General features: G+C 62.3%; 3 protein-coding genes across 8 annotated transcripts in view; 1 reads left to right on the top strand and 2 right to left on the bottom strand.

Moving 5' to 3' along the window:
- Positions 1-2,622, bottom strand: part of KSR2 (kinase suppressor of ras 2) — a 92,748-nt gene extending 90,126 nt beyond the window's left edge. For all 3 annotated transcript variants that reach the window (XM_074605915.1, XM_074605917.1, XM_074605916.1), the window contains exon 1: positions 2,431-2,622. In XM_074605915.1, the coding sequence (XP_074462016.1) occupies positions 2,431-2,607 (177 nt within the window). In that variant the 5' untranslated portion in view covers positions 2,608-2,622. The remainder of the gene's footprint in view (positions 1-2,430) is intronic.
- RFC5 (replication factor C subunit 5) lies at positions 941-19,252 on the top strand. Of its 4 annotated transcripts, none has more exons than XM_074605919.1 (11): positions 941-1,007; positions 14,846-14,910; positions 15,753-15,889; positions 15,973-16,052; positions 16,387-16,460; positions 16,599-16,758; positions 16,934-17,015; positions 17,152-17,281; positions 17,493-17,570; positions 17,667-17,721; positions 17,994-19,252. In XM_074605919.1, exons 1-11 carry the CDS (start codon positions 955-957, stop codon positions 18,088-18,090), a joined length of 1,011 nt encoding a protein of 336 aa, XP_074462020.1. In that variant the 5' UTR covers positions 941-954; the 3' UTR covers positions 18,091-19,252. The 4 variants fall into 4 exon arrangements, with proteins under 4 accessions (XP_074462020.1, XP_074462022.1, XP_074462019.1 ...); XM_074605921.1 differs by lacking the exon at positions 941-1,007 and adding an exon at positions 14,584-14,704; XM_074605922.1 differs by lacking the exon at positions 941-1,007 and adding an exon at positions 14,677-14,704 and having other exon boundaries at positions 15,758-15,889.
- WSB2 (WD repeat and SOCS box containing 2) lies at positions 19,181-22,905 on the bottom strand. Its single transcript, XM_074605923.1, has 9 exons — positions 22,729-22,905; positions 22,410-22,581; positions 22,083-22,315; positions 21,759-21,890; positions 21,325-21,425; positions 20,934-21,106; positions 20,587-20,700; positions 19,997-20,104; positions 19,181-19,777 (listed from the first exon to the last, which is right to left on the bottom strand). Exons 1-9 carry the CDS (start codon positions 22,742-22,744, stop codon positions 19,615-19,617), a joined length of 1,212 nt encoding a protein of 403 aa, XP_074462024.1. The 5' UTR covers positions 22,745-22,905; the 3' UTR covers positions 19,181-19,614.
- Positions 22,906-24,289: the final 1,384 nt, after the last annotated feature.

Below are 24,289 nucleotides of genomic sequence, written 5' to 3'. Positions count from 1 at the left end.
TTGAGCCTGCGTGCCCCCCACCAAGTCTCCCACGCACCCCAAAACCGCTGCTGCTTCCTCCCCACCTCCCGGTCCCTCTTCCGAGGTTGCTCCGGGGCCACGAGTGGCCCAACAGCTCCACGCTGAGCCCGCAAGCCCCTCGCGTGGAGAGGTGGGATGGGACGGGGCTTGGATGGAGGAGAGGTGACGGCAGGATCGGTGTGGGACCGCGGCGCAAGTCGGCGCCTGGGCTGCAGAGCGGGGGGAGCTGCCCCCCGACTCCGGGGTCCCCCCCAACAAGCGGCAGAGCAGCGGCACGACGATGCCCCCGCTCCCTCCGCCGGCGCTGGGGACCTTCGGGAGCGAAAGCAGCAGGACAGGGGGTGTTGCGGTGGCGGTCCAGAGCTGAAAACCACCCCGCGGAGGGGCTGTGAGACCCCGGCAGGGTCCTGTGCCACCACGTTTGGGTTCTCGGTGACGGCAGCCAGGTTAGAAAGCACCAGCCAAAAGGTCTGAGCGAGGCAGGGCTCCGAAATCCCCCCACCCACAGCTCCGGCTCTGCGTCAGCCACCTCCACACCACTACGGGCCCAGCGGCATCTCCCTGCCCGAGGTCACGGCATCGTCGCGGCCACGCTTCTCCCCGCTCTGCCACCGGCTGCGGTGTCCCGCTCACCCCTGGGCATCCCAGCACCTTCCCTGCCCATCCCAGCCTGCCGACCTCCTACTGAACCCCACATCCATCCCCAGCCGGCTCCCGGCACACTCCGAGGGGATCCTCTTCCTATGGGGCTACAACAGACAGGGCCCCCGCCCGGCAGCTTTTACTTAGGGATATTTTTCCCCATCTGTGAAACATAAATAAATCCGGCTGGTGCTTCCCTTGGCACAGCTCCGCTGCCTTCGCCCCTGGCAGCATCCCCTTCCCACTGGGGCTCTCCCCACTGTCTGGGAAGGGTGGAGGGTTTGCGAAGGAATGGGGGGCGAGGATGCTGGAGCCCGGCCGAGGGGATGCAGCCTGCTCGGGAGGTAGGAGCACGCGGGGGAAGGATGCGGCCAGGCTGGGGGGCCGCTGCTTGGTGGGAGGGATGCAGGTGGGCTGGAGGGGATGCTGCCTGGTGGGGAGGTAGGAGGCCAGGGAAGGGATGCGGCCGGGCTGGGGGCATGCAGAGCGGTGGGAGGGATGCAGCTGTTCCTGGGGGATACAGGCCAGTGGGAGGGATGTGGCCAGGCCAGGGTGGGATGGATGCAGCCCGGGGGGATGGATGTGGCCAGACCAGGGGGATGGATCCTGGCAGAAGGGATGCAGCCGGTCCTGCTGGATGCAGCCAGGCTGGAGGGATGCAGCCCGGTGGGATGGATGTGGCCAGGCCAGGGGGGATGCAGCCCGGTGGGATGGATGTGGCCAGGCCAGGGGGATGCATCCTGGTGGAAGGGATGCAGCCGTTCCTGCTGGATGCAGCCAGGCTGGAGGGATGCAGCCCGGTGGGATGGATGTGGCCAGGCCAGGTAGGGATGCAGCCCGGTGGGATGGATGTGGCCAGGCCAGGGAGGATGCAGCCAGTGGAAGGGATGCAGCCGTTCCTGCTGGATGCAGCCAGGCTGGACGGATGCAGCCCGGTGGAAGGGATGGGGCCCAGTGGAAAGGATGCTACTGGGCCAAGGGAATGCAGCTGGGCCGCGGGGATGCAGCTTGGTGGGAGGGTTGTGACTGGGCCAAGGGAATGCAGCTGGGCCACGGGGATGCAGCTTGGTGGGAGGGTTGCGGCTGGTCCTGGGGAATGCAGCCCGGTGGGAGGGATACGACAAGGCCAGGGGGGATGCAGCCCGTGGAAGGGACGTGGCTGGGCTGGGGGGATCGGCCCGGTGGCAGGGATGCAGCTGGTCCAGGGGGATGCGACCAGGCCGGGGGGGATGCAGCCGGTGGAAGGAATGCTGCTGGGCCAAGGGGATGCAGCCCAGTGGGAGGGATGCGGCTGGGCCGGGGGGATGCAGCCTGTGGGAGGGATGCAGGCAGGCCCGGGTTGGGGGGGCGGGATGCAGCCCGGTGCGGGGGACGCAGCCAGGCCGGGGGGATGCATCCTGATGGAGAGGTAGGATCCCGGTGGGAGGGATGCGGCCGAGCCGGGAGGATGCCGTGCGGCCGGAGCCGAGCCGGGGGGGATACCGGGATGATACGTAGGGGAGAGGGAGGCGGGGGGGGGGCCAAGCCCCTCCGTGCAATACCGACAGGAGGGTTCGACGGTACCGGACCCACCTCGGGGGCCACCTGCAGAGCGCGCAGCCTCACTGGGGCGCACCGCAGCGCCACGGGGGAGCCCGGCGCGGCCCGGCGTCGGGAGGTGGCGGAGCGGGGTGGGGGGGGGAAGGCTTGAATATAGGATGGATGGATGGATGGATAGATGGATGGATGGATGGATGGGGGGGGGGGGGGGTGTCGGCGGGCCCCTACCTCCAGGGTGCGGATCTCCTTCTGCGTGAGGTCGTTGGAGGCGGCGCACTTGGTGCGGAGCCCCTCCAGGTTGGAGATGCTGATGTCGATCATGTTCTGGACCAGCTCGCACTGCTGCAGCGCCTTCTGCAGACTCAGCTGCTGCTCCTCGCTCCTCGTCATGTTGTCCTCATCCATCGCTCGCCGCGCCCCCCCCCCCCGCCGCCGCCGCCGCCGCCGCCACCCTCCTCCTCCTCCTCCTCCTCCTCCTCCTCCTCCTCGTCCTCCTCCTCCTCCTCCTCCACCACCCTCCACCCCCCCCACCCTGCCCGCCCCCCCCCCCCCCGCCCCGCTCAGCCCCGCTCCGCCGCGGCCCGCAGCATCGCGGCCCCGCGGTGCCCACCGAGCCGTCAGCGCGGCGCCGCCGCCGCCGCCGCCGCCTTCCCCCCCCCCATCCCGGCCCCCCCCACAACCACCACCACCACCATCCTCCCCCCCCCCCTCCCCTTCCTCCCCCCCCCACCCCACCCCCCCCAATCCTTATCGGGCGCGGCGGGGCGGGGGCGGGGGCGGCGCGCTCCGGTTCCGCGGGGCCGCGCTTCGCTGCGCGCCGCTCCGCGCCGTGTCACACACACAGGGGGACACACACACACGGACCCCCCCGCCACACACACACACACACACACACCCCGGTATCCCCCCATCCAAGGGCACCCGGCCCCGGCACGGTGCGGCGGGGGGAGCCCCGGGGGAGGGGGTGTAGTGGGGGAAGGGGGGCTGGTGCAAGGGCGGGGGCCAGGTGCAATGGGGGGACTGGGGCGATGGGGGGGACTGGGGGGCCTGGGGGAATGGGGGGGCTGGGGCAGTGGGGGGGGACTGGGTCAATAGGAGGGCATGGTGCAATGGGGGGACTGGGGCAATGGGGGGCCTGGGGGAATGGGGGGCAATGGGGGGCCTGGGGCAATCGGGGGGGCTAGTGCAATGGGGGGGAACTGGGGCAATGGGGGGCCTGGGGGAATGGGGGGACTGGGGCAATTGGGGGGGACTGGGGCAATGGAGGGTCTGGGGGAATGGGGGAGCTGGGGCAATGGAGGGTCTGGGGCAATCGGGGGGGCTAGTGCAATGGGAGGGCTGGGGCAATGGGGGGTGTGGGGCAATGGAGGGGGGTGCAATGGGAGGGGCAGGTTCAATGGGGAGACTGGGGCAATGGGGGGCCTGGGGGAATGGGGGGACTCGGGAAATGGAGGGGGCCTGGTGCAATGGGGGGGGGGGGGCAGGTGCAATGGGGGGGCCTGGGGGAATAGGGGGGCAGGTGCAATGGTGGGGCTGTGGCAGTGTGGGAGGGCCTCATGCAATGGGGGGGGCTGATGCAATGGGGGGGGGCAGGTGCATTGGCAGGGCTGGAGCAATGGGGGGGGGGAGGCTGGTGCAATGGGGGGGCCTGGGGCAATGGTGGGGGCAGGTGCAATGGTGCAATGGGGGGGCAGGTGGATTGGGGGACCCTGTGCAATGGGGGGGAGCAGGTGCATTGGGGGGGCTGGGGCAATGTGGAGGGCCTGGTGCAAGGGGGAGGCTGGTGCAATGCTGGGGGGCAGGTGCAATGGGGGGACTGGAGCAATGGGGGGGGGCCTGGGGCAATGGGGGACCCTCATGCAATGCCGGGGGGGGGGGGGTTGGTGCTGGTGAAATGGGGGACCCTGGTGCAATGGGGGCACAGGTGCAATGAGGCGGGTTAGGGCAATGGGGGACCCTGCTGAAATGTGGGGGGGGGTCCTGGTGCAATGGGGATCTTTGGGGCAATGGAGGGGTCTTTGCCACAGCGGGGGGGGCCTGGTGCAATGCTGGGGGGGGGCGGTGCAATGGGGGCTCCTGCTGCAGACGAGTCTGTGCTGTGCGTTGCTGCAGGTGCAGCTGGGGGGGGGGGGGCACAGGGGACGCGCACCCCCAAAGGCCTAAGGAAGCCGTAAGTGGGGTGCAGCGGGGCCCTGCAGAAGGACCCACACGGCTGGGGGGGCAGGAGGGGGACGCTGCTGCTCAGGGCCAAATCCTGCCTCACGCTGTCACCCCAAGGGTGACCCAGAAGGGCACAAGCCGGGGGGGGAGTGGGGGGTGGCGCAGCCAGGATGGGAATCTGCAGCGGGATCCCGGGAAAGCCAAGGAGGGACCCTGCGGCCCTGCCCCAGCAATGGGATTTATCCGTCAAATTAAACCGGCCGCGCTTGCAGCCGTCACCTCCCTCCGAGTGCTAAAAAAAGCCTGAAATTTCCTGATTTTTGCCCCCTCCCCCCGCCCCCCTTTTTTTTTTTTTTTAAATCAGATGTTTTAATTCCCAGGCTTGCCCCCGCGCTGGGGTGACCGCACAGCTCCCTTTCCCTCCCCCTCACTCACAAGCCACTCGCTTGCCTACCAAAAAAACTCTCTTGGAGGGGGGCAAGACGCGTGTTAGAAGGATTTTAAAGAAAATTACTGGAATTTTAGCATTCTGGTGGGTTTTGTGTTACCCTGCCGCCAAGAGACCCCAAAGCCGCAGCCACCCCGGCTCTGCAGAGTGTCCCCAAGCCCGTCTGCGAGGGGGGACGTGGAGGGGCTCCCCCTGGATGGGACGCGCCGTCAGCTCCCGGTCCAGAGCCAAAACCCAAGGGCCTGAGCGACATGGGGCCGGGAGGGGTGACAAGGGCGGGGGGGGAAATGCATCAAAAGGGTTCATAAAGCCAATTCTGTAATAATAATAATAATAATAATAATAATAATAATAATAATAATAATAATAATAATAATAATACCAACAATAACAACAAGAAGGATGAATATGAGATATGAGATACGATATGATGTAATGTAATATAATACAGTATAATATTATTTAAAAGGGGATGCCAGATGATCATAACCGAGCTGAAGGGGAGGGAAAGGATATGATATATGATATATGATATACTATAATATAAAATATAACGTATTTATATAATATGATTTAAAAGGGGTTGCCAGACTATCATACCCGAAGTGAAAAGAGTAGAAGAGGAATAGAATAGAATAGAGGAGGAACAGAAGAGGAATAGAAATATGGAATAGAATATTCTATTCTAGAATGCAGAAAAGAATATTCTATATTCTAGGAATATATTCTAGGAATATAGAATAGAATAGAAATATAGAATGGAATGGAATGGAATAGAAATATAGAGTAGAATAGAGTAGAATAGAAATATAGAATAGAAATATAGAGTAGAATAGAGTAGAATAGAAATATAGAATAGAAATATAGAATAGAAATATAGAATAGAAATATAGAATAGAAATATAGAATAGAAATATAGAATAGAAATATAGAATAGAAATATAGAATAGAAATATAGAATAGAAATATAGAATAGAAATATAGAATAGAAATATAGAATAGAAATATAGAATAGAAATATAGAATAGAAATATAGAATAAAGTAGAAATATAGAATAAAGTAGAAATATAGAATAAAGTAGAAATATAGAATAAAGTAGAAATATAGAATAAAGTAGAAATATAGAATAAAGTAGAAATATAGAATAAAGTAGAAATATAGAATAAAGTAGAAATATAGAGTAGAAATATAGAGTAGAAGAGAGTAAAGTAGAAATATAGACTAGAGTAAAATAGAAATATAGAATAAAGTAGAAATATAGAGTAGAATAGAGTAAAGTAGAAATATAGACTAGAATAGAAATATGGATTAGAACAGAAATATAGAGTAGAATAGAGTAAAGTAGAAATATAGACTAGAATAGAAATATGGATTAGAACAGAAATATAGAATAGAATAGAGTAGAACGCAAAAATAGAGTAGAGTAGAGTAGAGTAGAGTAGAGTAGAGTAGAGTAGAGTAGAGTAGAGTAGAGTAGAGTAGAGTAGAGTAGAGTAGAACAGGCGCTTGGGGAAGGCAACGATCACCAGATATTTAAACGATCACCAGACATTTAACCCTCGGCCCTGCTGGGAACGCGATGCAATTCCTGTCATTAACTGGAGCACAGGGGGAAAACTAACAACGCTAACGCGCCACGGCGCTGGCCGCGTTCTCTCCTGGGGGCTCCTGGCCTTAATCAAGTCCTTCGTGACCGCGGGAGATAAGAGGGCAGGGCACTCGCTGTACTCACAGCATTTGCAACAACAGATTATTATTCACACACACACACCCCCACCCCCCCCCCCACACACACACACCCTAAAACATCCAAAGCACCAGCCCAGCCGTTCCCGGGCCCGCTGTTCCCAGATCCCATGGCGGGTGGGAACGATGGGCCGGTACCCGGAGCAGAAAGGATGTCCAGAGCCCCAGCTCCAAATGGGGGTGCTGGGGAGCAGGGGGAACCCCCCCCCCGACCCCGGGCATCCTTTGCCCAGCGGCTGTCCCCCCCTCCCCAGCACTCGGGCAGCTCCAGGGCAAAAGGGACTCCCACAGTCCCAGTATCGGCACGTCCAAATAAAATAAGGGGGGAAAAGGGAGAAAAAAAAGGTGGGAAATGGGGGGGGAGAAGGAGAAAAGGGGGGGGGGAGAAGGAGAAAGGGGGGGGGGGAGAAGGAGAAGGGGGGGGGGGAGAAGGAGAAGGGGGGGGGGGAGAAGGAGAAGGGGGGGGGGGGAGAAGGAGAAGGGGGGGGGAGAAGGAAAAAGGGGGGGGGGAAGGAAAAAGGGGGGGGGGAAGGAAAAAGGGGGGGGGGAAGGAAAAAGGGGGGGGGGAAGGAAAAAGGGGGGGGGAAGGAAAAAGGGGGGGGAAGGAAAAAGGGGGGGGGAAGGAAAAAGGGGGGGGAGGAAAAAGGGGGGGGAGGAAAAAGGGGGGGGGAGGAAAAAGGGGGGGGGAGGAAAAAGGGGGGGGGAGGAAAAAGGGGGGGGAGGAAAAAGGGGGGGGGAGGAAAAAGGGGGGGGGAGGAAAAAGGGGGGGAGGAAAAAGGGGGGGAGGAAAAAGGGGGGGAGGAAAAAGGGGGGGAAGGAAAAAGGGGGGGAAGGAAAAAGGGGGGGAAGGAAAAAGGGGGGGAAGGAAAAAGGGGGGGAGAAGAAAGGGGGGGGAGAAGAAAGGGGGGGGAGAAGAAAGGGGGGGGGAGAAGAAAGGGGGGGGGAGAAGAAAGGGGGGGGGAGAAGAAAGGGGGGGGGAGAAGAAAGGGGGGGGGAGAAGAAAGGGGGGGGAGAAGAAAGGGGGGGGAAAAGGGGGGAAAAGGTAGAATAAAATAGAGTGAAATAGTAAAGGAAAGCAAAAGGAAAGCAAAAGGAAAGCAAAAGGAAAGCAAAAGGAAAGCAAAAGGAAAGCAAAAGGAAAGCAGGGAGACTCCGCTGGGAACCCGCCCCAAGCCCAGCAGCAGCAGCAGCGCTGCAGTCATTTCGGGCGCACGCCGAAGCTCAGGCTCCCCAAAAACCCCTCTCGCCGGGGGGGTTGGACAAGGCAGCGCTGGGCCGACCCGCGGAGCGAACGGCAGATCCGTGTTCCGGCCGGCAGGAGCGGGCCCGAGATCAAGGAGAAACCCCGTGTTTTTCTATTCTACCGCCTTGGAGAGCTTGAATTATTAATTTCCTTCACTATCGCCCCGCGAGGCTTCTGCGTGCCGCTGGCCATCGGCCACGAGTCCTAAATCGTTGCCCCGGATTGTTGCTGACCCCTTAAATTTGGGATTGTCCCCGTTCGTCTTTAAGTCCGGACTGGGTGCCGCGGGGGCATTGTTATTCCTTCCTTACAAAGGTGCCAAAGAGCATCTCCGCCTCCGGGACGGATGGGTCCATCCTCTGGACTTCGCCTCTCCAGGAGCCCCGTCGTTCTTCCCTGAGAAAGAGCATCTCTGCCACCGCCATCGCTGCCACCGCCATCTCTGGTGCCTTCTCTGCTGCCACCACCACAATCTCTACCACCTCCGCCACCATCTCTGGTGCCATCTCTGGCACCACCGCCATCTCTGCTGCTGCCACCACCACTATCTCTGGTGCCACCTCTACAACCGCTGACACCATCTCTGGCCCCATCTCTGCCACCACTGCCATCTCTGGTGCCGCTGCCACCATCTCTGCCACCACTGCCATCTCTGGTGCCATCTCTGCCACTGCCACCATCTCTGCCATCACTGTCTCTGCTGCCACCATCTCTGCCACCGCTGTCATCCTCTCAGGTGCTTTCTCTGCCGCCACTGCTGCCACCATCTCTGGCGCCATCTCTGCCACCACCACCATCTCTGCCACCACTGCCACCATCTCTGGCGCCATCTCTGCCACCACCACCACCATCTCTGGTGCCATCTCTGCCACCGCCACCACCATCTCTGGTGCCATCTCTGCCATCACCTCTGCCACCACTACCATCTCTGGTGCTGCAGCCACCATCTCTGCCACCGCTGCCATCTCTGCCACTGCCACCATCTCTGCCACCACCATCTCGGCTGCCATCTCTGCTGCTGCCGCCACCATCTCTGGTGCCATCTCTGCCACTGCTGCCATCTCTGCCATCACCATCTCTGCTGCCACCATCTCTGCCACCGCTGTCATCCTCTCAGGTGCCATCTCTGCTGCCACAGCTGCCACCATCTCTGGTGCCATCTCTGCCACTGACACCACATCTCTGGCGCCATCTCTGACGCCACAGCCGCCACCATCTCTGCCACCCCCACCATCTCTGGCACCATCTCTGCCATCACCTCTGCCACCACTGCCATCTCTGGTGCCATCTCTGCCACTGCTGCCATCTCTGCCATCAGTGTCTCTGCTGCCACCATCTCTGCCACCGCTGTCACCCTCTCAGGTGCCATCTCTGCCGCCACCACCGCCAGCATCTCTGGCCCCATGTCTGCCACCGCCACCAGCATCTCTGGCACCATCTCTGCCACCACCACCACCATCCCTGCCACCACCACCATCTCTGCCTCTGCCACCCCCATCTCTGGTGCCATCTCTGCCATCACCATCTCTGCTGCCACCATCTCTGCCACCGCCGCCACCACCTCTGGTGCCATCTCTGCCACCGCCGCCACCACCTCTGGTGCCTGTAAGAAACGGCCTGTCGGTTCCCTGCGGAGGGGCAGGAGGCCCTCCAAGCCGTCCACGGAACGCCTCAAACCCTCGCAAGGCAATAACTACCGCAGGCCTGGCTTTCAGAGAGCTGATAAGGCTCACGCTTCTGGCGCCCGAAAGCGGGGGGGGAACGGTTTTGTGAAGACAAGATAGTGCCGCCACTCATGTGGCGAGCCTGCTCGTTCTCAGTGCTCAAGGCCATGGTGTCCCACGAGTGACCTTTGCTTCATTATCCGCCAAAGGCATACGAAAGTGCACGCCCTGCACGTGCTAAGGGAGGTTACAGAGCTCACGCTACACAGCCGTGACTGCGGCACGCGCCTCCCGCCGCCCAAATCACGCTACACCTCACCTGGGAGAAGGGAGAAAGCCGAGCGGAGGCTGTCCTCGGCGAGGGGGAGGGCTGGACCGGGCTAATTCAGCTAAGAGAAAAAGGGGAAAATCAGTGCCCCTGGGGAGGGAACAAAGAAGGGGAACACAGATCGTGCCTGGGAAGATTTTTCCCAAGAAAGAAGATTATGCCTGGGAAGATTCCCTGAAAAAAAAAAAGGCTGGAGCCAAGACCGGCGATCTCTCTAGCTGTGTCTTTTGCTCTGTCTTTTCCTTTCCCTATCCCTCGGTTTCTCCTTTCTCCGGGAGTTGGCCAGTCACGGTTGGAGTTGTGCCGTAGCGACCTGAAGTCCCGCTTGCCGTGAGCTGTCACGTACCGGTTGTTAAGTAACGCGGTGCACAGCTCACCGCCTGCCGTAATTCGTCACGTACCCGTCCCGTTATCCTGGACTTGGGAAGACCAGTAGGGATCATTGTGGGAAACTAATCACTGTTTGCATACGGACCTTGGGATTTGTCTCGCCTTAGCCCACGCTGGTGGGCATTTACCAGGCTGAGTCGCTTACCCCCCATCTCTGCTGAGAGTGGGACGCGAGACACTGCCACCATCTCTGCCACCACCGCCACCGTCTCTGGTGCCACCTCTGCCACCACCACCATCTCTGCCACCGCAGACATCATCTCTGCCACCACCGCCACCGTCTCTGGTGCCACCTCTGCCACCACCACCATCTCTGCCACCGCAGACATCATCTCTGCCACCACGGCCACCGTCTCTGGTGCCACCTCTGCCACTGCAGACATCATCTCTGCCACCACCGCCACCATCTCTGGTGCCATCTCTGCCACCACTGCCATCTCTGGTACAATCTGTGCCACCACCGCTGCCATCTCTGGCATCATATCTGCCACCACCACCACCATCTCTGCAACCACCGCCGCCACCTCTGCCACCATCTCTGGCACCATCTCTGCTATTGCCACCATCTCTGCCACACCCCCACCATCTCTGGTGCCATCTCGGCCACCGCCGCCACCTCTGCCACCACCACCACCATCTCTGGTGCCATCTCTGCCAGCACTGCCATCATCTCTGGTGCCACCTCTGCCACAGCTGCCATCTCTGGTGCAATCTGCGCCATGACTGCCGCCATCTCTGGCATCATATCTGCCACCACTGCCATCATCTCTGCCACCACCGCTGCCATCTCTGGCACCATCTCTGCCACCACGGCCATCATCTCTGATGCCACCTCTGCCACTGCCAGCACTTCTGCCACCACCACCACTTCTGCCACCGCCACCACCAACTCTGCTGCCATCTCTGGTGCCATCTCTGCCGCCGCCACCATCTCTGGTGCCATCTCTGTCACCGCCCCCACCATCTCTGGTGCCATCTCTGCCATTGCCACCATCTCTGTCACCGCCCCCACCATCTCTGGTGCCAACTCTGCCATTGCCACCATCTCTGTCACCGCCCCCACCATCTCTGGTGCCAACTCTGCCATTGCCACCATCTCTGGCGCCATCTCTGCCAGCATCGCCACCCCTGGCACCACGGTCATCGTCTCTGCCCCCGGCTACCTCCAGATCCTTCGCCCTCTTCCGAAGGGATTCTCCTGATGCCTCAGGGCTGGTAACAGAGCGCTGTACATTCCACCTGGGCCATGACCCACCGGTCCCCTTCCCAAGGGCCGTAACAGGTTAAAGAAGCCCAGACAGGCAGCTCGGACACTGGTTAATAATTCAGCCAGCCCTAACGAGGCAGAATCATTGCCGGGGGATGCACCCATCAATTTTAACATTAAACCACAACCAATTTAAAAAAAAAAAAAAAAAAAAAAAACCAAACCAAAACCAAACAAATAATCTTTAAAGCAAGCCGGTGGACAAAGAGGTGAAATCGCCCGCGAGAGGTACCGCGGTGGATCTGAGCCTCCACCCTGGGTTTGGAGCTCAAAGGTTTATTCCTGATGGGGCACAGAGAGGGGCGGGGGGGGTGTGGGGGGGGAAGAAACGCCTGGAAAAATCAACCTTGAAGGGCAAGAGGCTGCCCCAGCTGAAGGCAGAGGCGAGGAGGGAGCAGCGGCTCCGGACCCGCTGTGCCGGGGAGAAGCCCACGGCCGTCAGGGCAGGAGGTGGCACCCCCAGCCCGTTCCCCGGCGCTGGGGAAGGACCTCGAAGCTCCGAGCCCCCGCCTTCGGAAGGGCCATCTGTCCTGCTTTCCCTTACAGGGCTGAGGGGAGGGAAAAAAATAGGAAAAACAAAAATAAAGGGGGGGTGGAGTACAGGAGAGCAGTTGCCCTCCGGCAGCTTTTGGGGTTTCTATAGGATTCGACCTGGAGCTCTTGATGTTTTCCCTTCCCTTGCCAGCGACAGGATTTCCCCGGGATTTTGTTCACCCCTCCGATACATTCCCCATCACCTCCACTTCCCGGCGGATCGCTTCCCATCACCTCCCTGCCCGGGCTTCCCAAGCCTCTCCCTGCCGCCCAGCTTTCCTTCCTCCATCCACGGCGTCCCCGCCAGCCGGCTCATGTTATTTTTCCCTCTAAGCCCCTTCTCTAAGGAGGCTCCGGACGTTTTCGTGAAGCCCAACCCGAAATACCCTGGACCCCTCTTCCCTTGGAGGTCACCCTGGCGAGAAGAGGCCGCATCCAGCACCTTCGGGTGCCCCCCGCACCCAAAAGGGCTTTCCAAGAGCAGGGGCACCCCAAAAGCAGGGTCACAATCCTGCTTTCGCAATTCCCAGCACCGTGCCCCCCCCAAAAGCCTACCCACACCCGTGCTTTAGCACAGCCCAGTGCCGCGCTCCCCCCCAAAAATCACCCCCGCAACTTCACTTTATCCATTCCCAGCGCCACGCTCCCCCCCCCCCCCCAAATCCCACCCATCGGCTTCCTTTGCCCGCTCCCGGCACCGCGCTCCCCCCAAAAGCACACCCACAGCCCCACTTTAGCAACTCGAAGCACAGTGCCCCCCCAAAAAGCACACCGACACCCCTGCTTTAGCAACTCCCAGCATTGTGCCCCCCCAAAAGCACACCCAAACCCCTGCTTTAGCAACTCCCAGCACCGTGCCCCCCCAAAAGCACACCGAAACCCCTGCTTTAGCAACTCCCAGCATTGTGCCCCCCCAAAATCACACCAACACCCCTGCTTTAGCAACTCCCAGCACCGTGCCCCCCCCAAAAGCACACCGACACCCCTGCTTTAGCAACTCCCAGCATTGTGCCCCCCCCAAAAGCACACCCACACCCCTGCTTTAGCAACTCCCAGCACCGTGCCCCCCCAAAATCACACCGACACCCCTGCTTTAGCAACTCCCAGCACCGTGCCCCCCCAAAATCACACCGACACCCCTGCTTTAGCAACTCCCAGCACCGTGCCCCCCCAAAAGCACACCGACACCCCTGCTTTAGCAACTCCCAGCACCGTGCCCCCCCAAAAAGCACACCGACACCCCTACTTTAGCAACTCCCAGCATTGTGCCCCCCCAAAAATCACACCCAAACTCCTGCTTTAGCAACTCCCAGCACCGTGCCCCCCCAAAAGGCACACCGACACCCCTGCTTTAGCAACTCCCAGCATTGTGCCCCCCCCAAAAGCACACCGAAACCCCTGCTTTAGCAACTCCCAGCATTGTGCCCCCCCAAAAGCACACCGAAACCCCTGCTTTAGCAACTCCCAGCATTGTGCCCCCCCAAAATCACACCAACACCCCTGCTTTAGCAACTCCCAGCACCGTGCCCCCCCAAAAGCACACCGACACCCCTGCTTTAGCAACTCCCAGCATTGTGCCCCCCCAAAAGCACACCCAAACCCCTGCTTTAGCAACTCCCAGCATTGTGCCCCCCCAAAATCACACCAACACCCCTGCTTTAGCAACTCCCAGCATTGTGCCCCCCCAAAATCACACCGACACCCCTGCTTTAGCAACTCCCAGCGTTGTGCCCCCCCAAAAATCACACCGAAACCCCTGCTTTAGCAACTCCCAGCACCGTGCCCCCCCAAAATCACACCGACACCCCTGCTTTAGCAACTCCCAGCACCGTGCCCCCCCAAAAGCACACCCAAACCCCTACTTTAGCAACTCCCAGCACCGTGCCCCCCCAAAAGCACACCGACACCCCTGCTTTAGCAACTCCCAGCACCGTGCCCCCCCAAAAGCACACCGACACCCCTGCTTTAGCAACTCCCAGCACCGTGCCCCCCCCAAAAGCACACCGAAACCCCTGCTTTAGCAACTCCCAGCATCATGTCCCCCCCAAAAGCACACCGAAACCCCTGCTTTAGCAACTCCCAGCATTGTGCCCCCCCAAAAGCACACCGACACCCCTGCTTTAGCAACTCCCAGCATCATGTCCCCCCCAAAAGCACACCGACACCCCTGCTTTAGCAACTCCCAGCATTGCGCCCCCCCAAAAGCACACCCATACCCCTGCTCTAGCACAGCCCAGTGCCGCGCTCCCCCCAAAAATCACCCCCGCAACTTCACTTTACCCATTCCCAGCGCCGCGCTCCCCCCCCCGCGAATCCCACCCATCGCCTTCCTTCGCCCGCTCCCGGCTCCGCGCTCCCCCTAAACCCACGTCCGTCCCGTCCCGTCCCGTCCCTTCCCTTTCCCAATTCCCACTATTCCCACCGCTCTGCTTCCCCCCTCCCCCGCCAAAAAGCATCCCCCCCCCCCCCCCTTCCCCCCCCCCCCCCCCTTTCCCCCCCTCCTCATAGCACAAGCACCGCCTTGCTTCGCTCTAACCCCCGCCCCCGGGGCTGACCCAGCCACTGCGCCGGGACGGGGCGGGGCGGGGCGGGGCGGGGGCGCGGGGGGGTGTGTGGGGGCGGCCGGACCCGCCCCGCCCCGCCCCGCCCCGCCCCGCCCCATCCCGGCGCTCTCGCGAGGCTGCGGAATATGGCGCGAGCGGGCGGCGGGAACCTACCGTGGTACGATCGGGATGGGGCTCGGGATCGGGATCGGGATGGGGATGGAGGGGAGGAAGGGGAGGGCGCTGCCCCCGGCTAATCCCACCCCCCCCACCCTCCCCGTCCCGTCCCCCCCCCCCCGGTGCGCTGTGTCCGTTGCAGGGTGGAGAAATACCGGCCGCAGGCGCTGTCGGAGCTGGTGTCTCACCGGGATATACTCAGCACCGGTAAGTAACCACCCCCCCACCCCACCCCCGGTAAGTAATAACCATCCCCCCCCGCCTCGGCAAGCAATACCCTCCCCCGGTAAGACACATCCCCCGGTAATTAACTAACACACCCTACCCGCCAGTAATTAACCCCCCCCAGTAAGTAAACCCTACCCCCCAGTAATTAACACACACACCCCCAGTAAGTAAACCCAACCCCCCAGTAAGTAAACTTTACCCCCCAGTAAGTAAACCCTACCCCCCAGTAATTACCCACACCCCTCAAGTAAACCCTACCCCCCAGTAATTAACACACACCCCCCCCAGTAAGTAAACCCTACCCCCCAGTAATTACCCGCACCCCCCAAGTAAACTCACCCCCCCAGTAAGTAAACCCTACCCCCCAGTAATTACCCAACCCCCCAGTAATTAACACACACACCCCCCACTAAGTAAACCTAACCCCCCCTAGGAAGTAAACCCTACCCCCGGTAATTAATACCCCCCCCTCCCAGTAAGTAAGTTTTACCCCCCAGTAAGTAAACCCTACCCCCCAGTAATAAACCCACCCACCCCAGTAAGTAAACTTTACCCCCCAGTAAGTAAACTTTACCCCCCAGTAATTAACCATCCTTCTGGTAAGTAAACACACCCCCCCAATAATTAACCACACACATACACACACCCCCTAAGTACTCCCCCCCCCCCCGGTAACTAACCCCCCAGCCCTGTAAGCAATAAGCAACCCCCCACACACCCACACCCCCCCCCAGGTAACTCCCCCCTCTCCCCGCAACACCCCTGGGGGTGCTGAGCACCCCCAAGCCCCGTTATCTGTGCCCCCCCCCTCCCCCCCGCAGTGCAGCGGTTCATCAGCGAGGATCGGCTCCCGCACCTTCTCCTCTATGGCCCCCCCGGTACCGGTAAAACCTCCACCATCCTCGCCTGTGCCAAACAGCTCTACCGGGAGCGGGAATTCGGTTCCATGGTGCTGGAGGTAAGGTTGGGGGGGGTGATGGTGGGAGGGATCCCCGCCCACCCCCTGGGGGCATCCCAGGGATCCACGGCGTCTCCCTCCAGCTCAACGCCTCCGATGACCGGGGCATCGACATCGTCCGAGGGCCCATCCTGAGCTTCGCCAGCACCAGGACCATCTTTAAGTGAGTGGTGGGGTCTGCCCTTCCCAAAGCTCCCCATCCCTTCCTCACATCCCGCCCCCCGGCACCGCCTGCCCCGGCGCTCACCTCGAGAGCTGGGTTTGGGGGGGCTCCGGAGGTGGGAAGCGTGCCGGAGCGGATGGGAAGGAGTCAGGGCTGCCCTGCAAGCGGGGAGGATGAGGACGGTAAGGATGAGTGATAAAGGTGCTGGTCCAGAGGGGAAAGGAGCATTCGGGGTGGGGGGGGGGTGTCAGGCTGGGAACAGGCACACGTACCCCCTGTCCCATCCCCCTTTTCCAGGACCAAAGCCACCCCCTTGTTTTCCTCCCTTTTTAAGGAAAGGTTTCAAGCTCGTCATCCTGGATGAAGCCGACGCCATGACCCAGGATGCTCAGAACGCCCTGAGGCGAGGTGAGGGGCGCTGGGGACCCCATGTCACTGCCACCCCTCCGGCCTTTCCCAGCCCGGCGCAGGGTGTGTGTGGCGGGAGGGAAGCCCAGACAAGCAGGGGGCCGAGGAGGACCAGCCTCTCCTCCCTCCTCTTTGCAGTGATCGAGAAGTTCACGGAAAACACCCGGTTTTGCCTCATCTGCAACTACCTCTCCAAGATCATCCCCGCCTTGCAGTCCCGCTGCACGCGATTCCGCTTCGGCCCCCTCACCCCGGAGCTGATGGTGCCCCGGCTGCAGCACGTCATACAAGAGGAGGGGTGAGCTGGGGCCGGGGGGTGGGGGGGGGGGCGCCCCACAGCATCCTCAGCATCCCCCTTTTTCCCCCCCCCCGTTCCCCTACGCAAGGCGCAGCAGCCGGCTTGGTTTTCCAGGGTTGTATTTCCCTCCGGCAGCGCTGGCTCCCTCTGCAGCCCCCCAGGTCTTGTTTTCCAGGGTGGATGTGACGGAGGATGGGATGAAGGCTCTGGTGACCCTCTCGAGCGGTGACATGCGCAGAGCCCTCAATATCTTGCAGGTACGGACCACGGCCGCGGCCGCTCTGCCCTCGCGTCCACCGGCAGCGGTCAGCCCCACGCAGGCAGCTGCCCCGGAGGGATCGGTGGAGGAAGAAACGAGCTCTTCATCCCTCCCTCCGCCCTCCTCTTCCTCAGAGCACCACCATGGCCTTCGGCAAGGTGACGGAGGAGAACGTCTACACCTGCACGGGACACCCCCTCAAGTCGGACATCGCCAACATCCTCGACTGGATGCTGAACCAGGACTTTTCCACCGCCTACCGCAGTATCCTTTTCCCTCCGCTGGGCTTAGCGTCGAATCCCCGCCGACGGGAATCCTCCTCTTCGCCAGGGCTTCCCATCCTCTGGCCTCCGGCTCTGGCTGGGACGGGTGCAGCTCGCATGGGGGGAGGGTCCTCGGGGTTGCCGCAGGGATGAGGAGTGGGATCTCGTGGGGAAAAGCTTGGAAAAAAGCCCTTCACTCGTTCTCATCTCAGAAATCATGGAGCTGAAGACGCTGAAGGGCTTGGCGCTGCAGGACATCCTCACCGAGATCCACCTCTTTGTGCACAGAGGTAGGGGCTCGCAGGGTCAGCTCCTGGGTGACCCTGGGAGGGACAGTCGTCCCCCCCCAGCCCCCGCTGACGCACGCCGTCTCCTTCTCTCCGCAGTCGATTTCCCACCCTCGGTCCGCATCCAGCTGCTGATCAAAATGGCAGACATCGAGTAAGTGTCCACTTGCCCCAAAACACCCTGGTTTGGGGGGCTGGCCAGCATGCCCATCCCACGGGGGGGTCACCGCTACCGCGCTGTGCCGGGTCCTGGTGGCCGCTGGGCACCGCTGGCAGATGCCCCCAGCCCTTGCGCATCCGTCTCTGCCGCATAAACCCTGCGCTTGGCTTGCTGCGTCCTGGCCAGAGCTGTGGCTTTGTGGGGAGGCGGATGCTGGTGTAAACACCTGCACCTGCCCTTGCCCCCCCCCCCTCCCCTGTCTCCAGGTACCGGCTGGCTGCTGGGACCAGTGAAAAGATTCAGCTGAGCTCCCTCATCGCGGCTTTCCAAGTCACCAGGGACCTGATCGTGGCCGAAGCCTGAGTCCCGCTGGGTGGATCCTTCCTTGCAACTCCGCGTGGCGCGGGAGCCGGTGGGGATCGTCAGCACGGTGCCCGGAGCTGCTCCGTCCGGCTTTCCCATGCCTTTTTGCAAGCCTTGAACCCGCAGCCAGGGCACGAGAGTCGGGCAGCGCCGTTTCTAAGCCTCGCCGGGAAATACAGACGCCTCCCAAAGCCCAGCGGGTTGCGCTTGTCTCTTCTTTTTCCTCCTGTAGAGCAAGGACCGAAGGGAGGGGGTGGAGGCTGACCCTGTCCCCTCGCAAAGGCGTCGCACCCACGCAGGCTGAAGTCCTGCTGCTGTCACCCGCCTGCGCAACCTCCAGTCCCTGCAGGGCGCTGACACGCTGCGCAGTCCCACCGTGGCTTGTGCCACCCCGCCGCCCGTGCAGCCGGGGACAGCATGCTGCCTGGGGACAGCGCGGTTTCTTGCGGTGACATCCCCCCGTTACAAGAGGGAAGGCAGCGGTGGGTGACACCCGTACGGGTTAGGGAAACCCCAGCTTTCTGCCCTCAGCTCCCCGCAAGAGAAAACATCCCAGGGAGTCGTTTAGAGGAGACATTCCCTGTCCTCTCCATCAGCTGGGGTCACAGCCTCGGGCCCGCTAGCATGGAGGGGACTCAAAGCACACGTTGTCACTCCAGACACCAGTTCAGCTGGAGGGAGGGAGACGAGCCCCCGAGACCGCTTCATCCACAGCGTGAACGTGGGGCTCCTCGAGTGCAGAGCTCCAGCAGGGAAAGAAAACACCGGAGGAATGGGAGCTGGGGGCTGCGGGAAGCCCCGCGTCCCACCTTCGCGGCGGACCGATCCTCCCCCCAGCACCCACCGCTGAACGCCCCAGTCGGCGCTCAGCCGTGGCTGGAGGCCCTGGGCCTGCCCCGCCGGGTATCCTCAGGTCACCGCTACGAACCAAGAGGAAAGATGTGACGAATCATTTGTTTCTTTGTTTTATTCTGTCATCGCTGTCATCTAGTCCGCGGACACCCGCTGGGGTTTGTCCAGCTCATACCCGGAGCAGGAGAAGCAGCAGAGCCCGCGCCTCTCCGGAAACTAAAGCTCCAGCAGGAGCCGGTCCCAGTGAGGATCGTTTTTATTGGGAACGGTTGTAGCCCTGTATTTGTAGGAACAACAAAAGCTCCGGCTCGGAGCGCGCCCGCTAACCTTCAATCCACAACATTGCACTTGGAAGCAAAAGCACCTGACCCAAAACTTGCAGATAGCAGGGGGACAGGGGGACGTGTGTCCCCTGCGGGGCCACCGCAGCTGTGCCCCTTGCCCTCCGCATGCTTTTTTGCTGGGTTCTAGTATTATTACACCAAAAAAAAAAAAAAAAAAATCCCTCCACGTTCCCCGACGCAGCCCCAAAACAAGGGGAGCGGCAATCCTCCTGCCCCGCGGCTCAGGAATCAGCGAGACGTCGTTGCTGCGGTGCCTCCTCTGACCCAGGCCCAGCCCCACCGCCGGGCAGAGGGCTTTGGGTTCCGTGTCTCCGCTGTCCACGCTGCCTTAAAAAGTCCGGTAAGTGAGGAATTCCTTCAGCTTCCTGGGAATGGGGAGCGCGAGGACCTGGTACGTCGTCAGGAAGGTGCGCAGAGCTTTGCGACACAAGTGCTTTAGCGAGGAGAGGACCCTTGGAGCGGTCCAGAATTGGACGTGGCCATCTCTGGTCCTGCAACGGGACCCAAATGAGCCGTGAGCACAGGGCAGAGCGGCGCGAGAAAGCTCAGTTACCCCGAAATATCCCAGGTTTGCTGCAACCACGCGTTCCCCAGCCCAGGAAACCAGCCTGCACCTCCAGGGAAGCCCAGAATTTGCTGAGCGGACCCCGAGCTGGAGGAGGAGCAGGAAGCAGCCCGTGTTTCTCCGCTTTCCTCTCCCGCATACGCACCCTGTGGCAATAAAACCGCCGTGTGGAAAGTACATGCAGCACAGGCCGTTGGTCATGGGAGCAAATGCCACCGGAGACCGCAGCTCCAACGCCCAGATCCTCAGGAGCCTAAGGAGAAAGGGGGGGACACGATGCCAGGCCCGCATCCAGGCAGCGCCTGCAGCTAAAAGAAAACCTCTGGGTTCACCTGAACGCATGCAAACTCTGGAGGAGGATTTTCTTTCCCGTGGGCTTAGAGCATCCCAGGAGCGTCACAAGGCGGAAGGCACTGTGCCCTGTCGAGCTGAGCTGGATGCAGACAGAGCTAGTGACCGTGCCGAAGGGGACAGCGAGGGCGGCACAGCACGGAGGAGGACACGGGCCCCGGCTCGTTGCTCGGAGGGGTGACAGGGCCCTGACCTTGCTATCCCTTGCCACAGCCAAGCGGCGGTGTCCCAGGCAGCCTGCGCTTTCCCCTTACGCTGGGCACCGGTGGGGAACTGGCCTGTGAGGTCTGCTCCCCACTGGCACGTCCTGAGCTCCTGGTTCGTTTTGGTGGTGTCCTCCTGGGACCCTCTTCCCACTGGAGGTCCCCAAAGGGGTACACTCACCTGTCATCCGCCACCGTGGCCAGGTAGAGGCCCTCAGGGGAGAAGCAGACGGAGCGCAGGGAGCTGGTGTGGACTTCGCTGCTGTAGTCCAGCGCCGAGTGCAAGGGGACGTGCCTGCGTGTGGGGAGAACAGGCTCAGCGTCAACCCCATGCTGCCATGAGCCACATCCCAGTGCTCTGGGGCTGGCAGAGGGGCCAAACCTGGCAAGCCAGAGCCCCCTTTCAGCCGCTGGAGCCAGGGAAGAGGTGCTGGCCATGCCCAGCTAGAAGGGAAGGCCATACTTGGCCCCAAGAACCCCCCACGGCATTGCTCTGTCCACCTTCCACCGTCCCCCCCGGCCCCATACCGCAGCGTCCTCAGCTGCTCCCCGGTGTAGGGGTCCCACATGATGACACAGGCGTCATAGGAGGCGGTGACAAGGAGGGCCGAGTCCGGCGAGAAGTCGCACGACACCACACTGCTCTGGTGCCCCTCCAGCCTCCGGATGAGGGTGTAGGATCGCATGCTCCACAGCAGCGCCTGCGGGACACGGGCAGGTGCTGAGGCTGGGAGCATCCCGGGGGCAGGAGCGGAGGAGAAGCATCTTGGGCTTTAAATCCCAGCTCTGGTCCCAGCTCCCAGTTCCTCCATGCAGAGCTGGGATGGCCAAGGAGCGAGGGTGGCTCTGGCCTGGCCCCTTCTCATGTAGGGGGGGAATACAGAGGGCTGCGGGGAGCATCGGATTCAGCGGGACTCACCGACTTCTCTCCGGCTGCGGAGCAGAGCATGCTGCAGTCCGGGGAGATGGAGCAGCAGTAGACCCACTGCACGTGGCCCGACAGCACCTGGACCTGCCTCCCTGGGGACGGCAGACACGCAAGTCACCAGAGGGGAGCACAAGAGGCGCTGCCGCTGCTCTCCCCCCACCCTTCCCCAGAGGGAACGGGCATGGGGCTGGGGCATTCCCCTGGGCAGATGCCAACCTGTCTACTTGCATCCCCCTCCTGCGCTCCCCAGGCCCCCCCCGGAAGTGGGTGGCTCTGCTCCGTGTCTCCAGACTCTCCCCTTCTTCCTCAAATACCGTCCCCAAAGGTCCTCTCCCACCTTCTCTCCTACCAAGGTGGGTTTCTCCCCAGAGCCCAGCCTGAGCCGGGGGTGCCCTAGCACCGCGGATGTCCCCACGCGCTCCTACCATCTCTGCTCAAGTCCCAGACACGCAAGGTCTTGTCCCGCGAGGCCGACACAAGGATGAGGCTTCCATTGGGAGCGAAGCTCAGGTCTCTGACCACGTCCTGGTGCCCCAAGAGGCTGAAGAGGAGGTGTCCTGTGGAGAGGGGACACGCTGAGTGCTGTCCCCACCATGGGGAAACAGGCAGTGCCCCTCACGCACAGGCAGCCCCCCTTGGGACAAAGCAGGGGGAGTATCTGGGGGAGGATGAAGCCGGGATCTCCTTCCAAGGGGAGAGAAACCAGCCTGAAGCCATAATCGCTCTGGCTGTCGGCAATGGCCGCTCACCTGTCTGCACCTCCCAGACCTTGATCTGCCCGTCGTTGAGCCCGGTGGCCAGGATCAGGCACGGAAGCGCCATGGCGCAGGCGGGCTCTGTCTCCCCGGCCCCCGCGGCCGGCCAGGCGCTGAAGGCCAGGCCCCACACGATCTGCCCGCACTCCAGCGTCTTCTCCTTGGCCGCCCCTCGGCTCCTCGCCTCCGCTTTGCCGCCGCGGCCCTTGCGCTCCGAGGTTTTGCAGCTGCGGGGAGAAAGGAGTGGGATGGCGTTCGACCCCCCGCCAGGACCCCCCACCCCGGCTCCCCGTGTGTCCTGTCCCCCCCGCCATTACTCACAGCTCGGCCTCCCCTAGGGGCCAGGGGATCAGCTTGACCACGCAGTGTCCCTGCGACCAGGCGAACCAGGCGCCGTCGGGGGAGAAGGCCACGCTCCATGTCTCGCAGCTGGATTTCCAGTCGTAGCGCTGGGGGCGGCCCGGCTTCAGCTCGGCCAGCAGCACCGGCTCCTCTGGGCGGCGGGACGGCCATGTTACCCCCCTCCACCTTCACCGCTCACCGGCCTGGGCCTCCTCCCCCCTACCACCCTCCCCGGCTGCTCCCGGCCTTCCCAGGGGGGATCCCGGGGATGGGAACCGCTGCCCCGGCCCCGCCTCACCTCCGCTCGGCTTCATGGCGGCTCCGCGGCCCGGCCCCGCCCGGCCGCCGCAAGGCCCCGCCGGGCCCAGGCCCAGGCCCAGGCCCAGGGTGGCGGGAGCGGCGGCGGCGGCGCGGTGAGGGGAGCCCGGCCGCCTCCTCCTCCGTCTCCTCCGTCTCCTCCGCCTCCTCCGGCGGCGCCGCCCCGCCGCGGCCTGGGCCCGGGCCTGGGCCTGGGCCTGGGCGGCGGCGGCAGCAGCGGGGGGCCGCAGGGAGGATCCCCCGGCATGGCTCCCCCCGCCCCCGCCGGCCCCGGGGTTGTGCCGCTGGCAGCGGGAGAGACGCGGGGACAAGGGACCCGGGGAATAGGTCGGACGGCGAACAAAGCGCCGAGCCGCCGGTGGGGACGGCTCGGGACCCCGGCACCCCCGGGAGGCTGGGGGGGGGGGCGGGCAGGATGGCAGCAGGGGTGCACCGGGGTCACCTCCCTCAGGGAACCAGCACCCACACGGTGACACCCCCTGGCAGTGACACCCCTGGGACCCAACACCCACACAGTGACACCCGCTCCAGTAGTGACACCCCCCCCGTGACCCAGTACCCATACGGTGACACCCCCCCGCGGCATTGTCACCCCCCCCAGGGACCCAGCACCCACTCGGTGACACACCCCCAGCAGTGTCACCCCCTGGACCCCGCACCCACACAGTGACATCCCCCAGCACTGCCCCCCCCCGTGGACCCAGCACACACACGGTGACAACTCCCTGGCAGTGACACCCCCCCAAGGACCCAACACCCACATGGTGACACCCCCTCGGCGGTGACACCCCAAGGACCCAGCACCCACATGGTGACACCCCCTCGGCAGTGACACCCCAAGGACCCAGCACCCACACAGTGACACCCCTTGGCAGTGACCCCCCTGGGACGCAGCACCCACTCAGTGATACCCCCCCCCCCCGCAGTGACCCCCCCCCAGGGACCCAGAACCCACATCATGACATCCCCTGGCGGTGACACCCCCCCTCAGGGAACCAGCACCCCTTGGCAGTGTCACCCCAAGGACCCAGCACCCACACGGTGACACCCCATTGGCAGTGTCCCCCCCCCGGCCCCCGCACCCACTAGGCGACGCCCGCCCTGGCAGCACCTACCCTGAGTCACTGCGGGAGCCATCTGGCCAGCCCACCCCCGCACCCCCCGATTTCACCAGCCTTCCCCCCCGCCCAGTGCCCCCCGCTATGCCGGGGTGGGGGGGGCACACTCTAACAGGATGGGGGGGACTTTCCCCCCCAGCGCTCGTCCCCCTCCGTCCCCCGCCATGGCAGAGAAGCCGGGGTGCGGGGGGAGCCGGGGAGCGTCGCTGCACCCGCAGGCACCCCGGGATCTGCTGGAGTCTCCCCGCTCCGGCTCAGGGTGTCCCCTGGGCAGGGGGCACCCGGGGGGGGGGGGGGGTGGGAAACAAGGTCCCATGGGGGTGTCGGGGATCACTGTGCCAGCAGCACCCCCCGGGCAGGCTGCTTCCGCCGCTGCACCCCCACCCTGAGGCCGATGCGCCCACCGAGCTCCCCATGGCACCC

Source organism: Larus michahellis, chromosome 13 (assembly GCF_964199755.1).
Source record: "Larus michahellis chromosome 13, bLarMic1.1, whole genome shotgun sequence".
Taxonomy (NCBI): Eukaryota; Metazoa; Chordata; class Aves; order Charadriiformes; family Laridae; genus Larus; species Larus michahellis.
This window is presented reverse-complemented; position numbering and strand designations above follow the sequence as displayed.